The 5,805-nt window shown below is 49.7% G+C and overlaps 1 protein-coding gene across 1 annotated transcript in view; it reads right to left on the bottom strand.

Annotated features, from left to right (window-relative positions):
• The window catches only part of LOC115068001 (leukocyte immunoglobulin-like receptor subfamily B member 3-like), a gene marked incomplete at its 5' end in the record, with an annotated part of 13,813 nt that extends 10,512 nt beyond the window's left edge, over positions 1 to 3,301 (bottom strand). The window contains 5 exon segments of the mRNA XM_029557338.1: positions 56 to 183; positions 1,483 to 1,535; positions 1,763 to 1,800; positions 1,879 to 2,007; positions 3,049 to 3,301. Of these exon segments, the coding sequence (XP_029413198.1) occupies positions 56 to 183; positions 1,483 to 1,535; positions 1,763 to 1,800; positions 1,879 to 2,007; positions 3,049 to 3,301 (601 nt within the window).
• Positions 3,302 to 5,805: the final 2,504 nt, after the last annotated feature.

Raw genomic sequence — 5,805 nt, 5'->3', positions numbered from 1 at the left:
GGGCCCGTGGAGGCCAAGTCCCGCCTCCCTGTCCATCTCTCTATCTTCTTCTGACTCCCTATTCTTTGAGCTCAGTAATTCCCTTGACAAGGTAGAAGGAGGAGAGGTGGCCCCTGCCCTCCCGAGCCTGGAGGGTTTGCCCTGGGTGTACATCTCTTTCAGGGGGTCTTCATTAGGTGGGTTCTGCAGAAGGGAGACAGTGAGACAATGTCTCTTGGTTCCCCTGAGCTCTTGCCAGTCAGATTCTACAGGGTGGCCAGAGTACTGCTTTAGACACTTAAATCAGACTATAGCATACCTAATGTGTCTTCAGGGCCTTCCTGAGACCTGAGGTATCTGTCAGCTCCCTTTTTCAACTCTGATCTCCAGTAACACAACCCAACTCCTGAGAAAACCTGCTCCTGCCCCAGGACCTAATTGCCTGCAGTGTCTCCTTCCTATCTGGGAAGACACCTGTGAGAGCCCTGGTGATTCACACTGGCCCTGTCTGCTCTACTTCCCCTTTCTCCGCTCCATTTGCCTGAAGCACATGGCACTGCTCCCACTCTGCATTGTTAACTTGTTGTCCCCTCCCCCTTGCAGTTGTCCCCAGTGGATGGAGAGCTTGGCTCCCTGCAGCATCTGCAGCCCCTACAGGAAGCCTGGTCCAGAGGGAGCTCCAGGGTCTGGGCGATGGCTCAGCCAATAATATGGTTGCTGACAAGAATGAGGACTGGAGTTCGATCCCCAGCACCCTGCCATGTAATGTCTAGGCAAGTCTGTGAACCTAGCACTGGAGAGGGAGAGACAGGGGACGCCTGGGGCTTGCTGACCAGGTGCTCTAGGCAAATCAACAAGCTCTAGGTTCAGTGGGAAATCTGTCTCAAAAATAAGGTAGAGAGGATTGAGAAAGTCACCCAATGCCAATCTTGGCCCTCCACACGTGTGCACACACACACAAATACATAAGTAAAGAAAAGCACAGAAAAAGAGGGAGTCCCTGTGTGTGGCTGGGGCAGGTTCACAGGGTCTAATTTATTAATTTTTCCTACTGGTTCTGTTCTCAGTGCAGGATATCAAACCCAGAGCCTTGTACATGGAAGATAATCCCTCTACCACTGAGCTGTAGCTGCAGCCTCTCAGGTGTCCTTCTGAGACACTGGGAACATGGTAACAGCTAGAGAGATGCTGAGGAGCTAAAGAGATAGAGAAGGGCCACCTGGTTCCAGGAAAACCAAGATGGAATGAGGTTCTCATAGAAAGAGACAGGTGCTTCTGAAAGGAAGGAAGAGATGCTGAGGAGCTAAAGAGATAGAGAAGGGACATGTGGTTCCAGGAAAACCAAGATGGAATGGGGTTCTCATAGAAAGTGACAGGTGCTTCTGAAAGGAAGGGATCAGCGGTGGATGTGACTGAGGGCTGAGAGAGGGGAGGACAGAGAAGGACCCTGGATCAAATTTGGCTGGAAGGGTTACAGCACTGTCAACTGGGACAGGGTCTCACCAGACTGTACAGCTCCATGCTGGACTTTGGCTGTGGGATCTTCAGAGAAGCATCTGATGTGGAAAGAACAAGAGAGTTGTCTCCTAGCCAAAGTCCTGGGATTGTTCAGGTCCTTAGATCCCTCTGATGCCCCACGTGGGGACAGAGGCAGGAAGCGTTGTGGTGCCCCCAGTCTATAGGAAGAGTTCATTCCCACTGAGCCCTGACCACAGCCTCTCCCCTCCACCCCTGTGTTGCCAAGACCTCAGGTGTCTCCATCCCCAGGGCCCTCTTCTCTCACACTTGATTTCTTTCTTGATGGCAGTAGCTGGGCAGGATCTGAGGGCACAAAGGGGCATGAGCTGGTGGTGAGGAGTGGCAGACAAGTGGGCATCTGGGTGACTGGGCTTGAATTACCTCTTCTGAGGACCTCTCTCCCTGGGCACTGGCTCCTCAGAGTCTTCAGGAAGTTGTATGTCAGTGATTTTACTCTGGACTGAAAGAGAGAGGAGTCTCAGCCAGGGGTGGGAAACCCTGTTCCAGAACCTGCAGGGAAGGAAAGGAACTTTATACCATATGGAGTATGTAAATGTTCCAGATGAACAGCTCACATAATACCTTACCTTTGCACAGCTACTGAGATCACATGTCTCTGATCTGATATTCTGTGGAAGCCCTCCTGAGCTGACTTACCCCAGTCCGGCTGGTTTCCCTGGGGCTGGTGCCCTGAGCCCCTGCTTGGATGGTCCACAGGGGGAGGCCCCCCACCTCCTGAGAACCAGATCACCTACATCCTACTCACCATCTTTCCTGCATTTGTGCTGACATCTCCATCGGAGGAGAAGGAAGATGAGGAGGAAGAGCAGGAAGAACACTGAGACCCCGATCAGAATCATCTGGTAACTTCCCAGTCCTGTGGCACAAGTGACTTCATGTATCAAGAGCAGTGTTAGCTGACTTGACCACCTAATGTGTGCCAGGCACACTCTAGGACTTTACATTCAGCACCTCCTATCCTCAGGATCATGCAAAATGAGATCAGCTCTGCCCCCAGACAGTTCACTTGCCCCAGGTCACCCAACTGGAAGAGGCAGAGTTGGGTTGAATCCAGGGAATCTGACTTCCAGCCTTGTTCTCCACCAGAACTGAGACCCTGAATGGAAGGAGCCTGAATGTCCTACCTTGGCCCTGTGAACAACCCTCACACAATGTCAGCATCACTTTGGAAAAGGTTAGAGGCCCACTGCAGAATCAGTGGAGGCCTCCTCTGCCAGTGTGGATCACAGCCTAGGTCAGCTGTGAAAGGACCTCTAAGGTCAGGGTGAAGGCTTGTCATTCACATTCAGAGAAGCCAAGACCCACTCAGGGGAGAGATTTGTCATATTCAGCATCTCCAGAAGAGGCTACACCAACCCCATAACTACATGTGGTTCCCCTGAACCCGCCTTCCCACAGTTCTCTTTTATCATTCTACAGAACTGACTCCATGGGTCTGAGCAACTGCTTCTACTGTCCTCATGGTGGGATGGGGAGGTGAGGGTCTGGACTCCCCATTCTCCACCTCAGCCCAGTTTCTTCTTTCCCAACTTGTGACCAAACACCTTTGTTTTCTTGTATGAGCCCTCCTGCAGCTCAGCCTCAAAGACTGGAATTCTGGGGTCTCTGTTGGCAGCTCTGTCTGATCTCTGGGCTTCTGGACACAAGATGAGCTGACACAGGAAGCAGGCCTTAGATGGGATGAGAGTCTTCAGGTAGCTCAGGGATAGAGGAAAGTCCCTGAACAGAAGTCCCTGATACTCACCAGCTGTTAGGATGGGCCCTGTGGATAGGTTGCTGTTGCCTACAGAGGATCATGGGAAACAGTAGAAGAGGATGTCAGATGCAGAATCTGACATGGAGACACAGCTGCTGTTTGTTGTCTTACATCTGCCCTGTGGCCTCCCCAAGAACCTCCTACTGCCCAGCTGGAACCCCGATTTTAATGAAGGAGGTGGTGTGAGAAACCCAGGAAGGTCTCCTGTTGGTCTCCAGCTCTCCTAGGGTGAGTCTCCTGTCTTTGTCTTCCTGTGATCTTTAATCCATTCCTAACCAAGGGCTGTCCTGGGGACAGGATGCTGAGTCATTTTTTTGACCTCAGGATCCTCATACCTGAAGCTACAAGCTCCACAAGGGCAATAGTATATGACAACAGGCAGGGGATGAGCCTTGAAAACCATCCCACCTCTAAGTCCCACCAATGGATGAGGTGTCAGCACTGATGGAGAAGTCTTCCCAGTACTTCCCAGTGTGAGACCTAGAGCTAAGACAGAGTGGGGAATTGACTACCCTTTCCTTTGTCAGAAGGACAGTGTCCATCTGACTCCAGGACTGACACAGGAGGGTCACATTCTCTCCTGAGGACACTGTGGGGCATGGCTATACTGAGAGGGAGGGCGTGAGATGGAGCTGTCCTAGGGAGAAGGACAGGTGAGGGACTGAGTGTTTTCTTCTGAGCTGAGACATCACTGCAGCCTGAATCTGAGGATATGGGTCTCTATGTCTGGTTTCTGTGATTCTGCCCCTTCCCTTCTCCCCTGTCTTGTTTCTGTGCCTCCCTTATACCCCAAACCTTCATCCTAACCTCAGTCCTTGGGCTCTCCTAGCAGGGTCTGTTAAGATTCTGGGTCCCTAACTGAATTCACTTGGCCCTTTACCTGTGATCAGTATGTCCAGGGCATCACTGGGGACTGCCCCCTGGGAGGAGAGTCTCTGTGCAGCATAGCACCTGTGCCAGCCTCCAGTAGAAGACCTCAGAGGGGATAGTGTGTAGCTGACTGAGAAAAATGAACCTGGGGCTCTCACCCTGGACTTTGTAGGAGGCTACTTTCCTTCTCTTTGAATAGAGAATATCTGTTCTACCTGATGTCAGAGATGCACTGTAGGGTCAGGATCTCTCTGGGGGTTAAGATAGGTCCTGGCTGGGTGTCATGAAGGGCTTCTAGTACAGCTCTAGAAGCCAGATGGAATGCTGGTTGAGTCCCCCCCACTTCCTCTGTGTCCTATGGAGAATGTGATGGAGGTACTTACTATTCTCCTTTCTTGCTTCTGAGCCATGAATTCTACCAAGGAAAAGAACATGACCAACTGTCAGTATTAAAAATTATCTTCTTCTAGATCTATATCTAATATGCTTATTTCATTTCTATATACATTTATTATATCAGGTAAAAGCTCCTGAGGACTGAAATATAGTTCCATTGGATAGTATTTGTCTGGTATACATGGAATCCTTGGTTTGATCCCATCACTGTATCAATTTGGTGCCTTGGTTCATGTCTGAAGAACATGACCAACTGTCAGTATTAAAAATTATCTTCTTCTAGATCTATATCTAATATGCTTATTTCATTTCTATATACATTTATTATATCAGGTAAAAGCTCCTGAGGACTGAAATATAGTTCCATTGGAGAGTATTTGTCTGGTATCCATGGAATCCTTGGTTTGATCCCATCACTGTATCAATTTGGTGCCTTGGTTCATGTCTGTAATCCTCACCCTCAGGACATGGAGGATCAAAATTCAAGATCATTCTTTCTTTTTTGGTCTTTTGGAGACAAGGTCTCTCTGTAGCCCCAGCTGTCCTGGAACTCACTGTGTATATCAAGCTGAACTAGGACTCACAGAGATCTGAGATCTGCCTGCCTGTGTCTCCCAAGTGTTGGAAGGAAAGGTGTGTGTCACCATGTCCAGCTTTCATGATCATTCTTGAGACATAGTGAATTTCAGGTCAGCCTGGGTTTTAACGGCCCCTGAACAAAACAGGCAAACAAACAAGCACACAAACAGAAAAACAAACAAGTTCTGATGCTGCAAAATTTATCCAGGCTTTTCATTACAAGTACATCTAAGGTGGCATGCCCACTCTGTGTCAGGGCAGCAGCACCCCAGCCCCAGCGTCTGATACCTTCCTAAGACCTGTGTGCTCAGTATGCCACATGGCCATCCTATTTCTTCCCTATCAACTTGATTCATACTTCTCTCTGAGAAGATCACATGGTGGGATAATCCTTGGAAACCAGACTTGCACTTAGTGCTGTGAGCTCAGTCATGTTCATCCTCCACACAGTCATCAATACCAGGAAGAAGAGGCCCTGCCAGCTCCTGGTGGAATGAGCTCCATGTGATGGTCTTGGTTTAGAGGACTGAGTCATCAATACATGGCATCACATCAGCCCTCTCTGATGTCCATGCCTCACATCTTCACCACAGCAGTACAACTTGTCCCTGCTGGAAAGCCCCTCAGCAAGAACGTGACCACACCTGTCTTCCATCCTTGTCCTGTGGTCACCTCATTCATGGTTC

This window comes from Nannospalax galili, unplaced genomic scaffold (genome assembly GCF_000622305.1).
Source record: "Nannospalax galili isolate Female #2095 unplaced genomic scaffold, S.galili_v1.0 scaffold1348, whole genome shotgun sequence".
In the NCBI taxonomy this organism is placed as follows: domain Eukaryota; kingdom Metazoa; phylum Chordata; class Mammalia; order Rodentia; family Spalacidae; genus Nannospalax; species Nannospalax galili.
The sequence above is the reverse complement of the archived record's forward strand: the minus strand, read 5'-3'. Positions and strand labels throughout refer to the sequence as shown.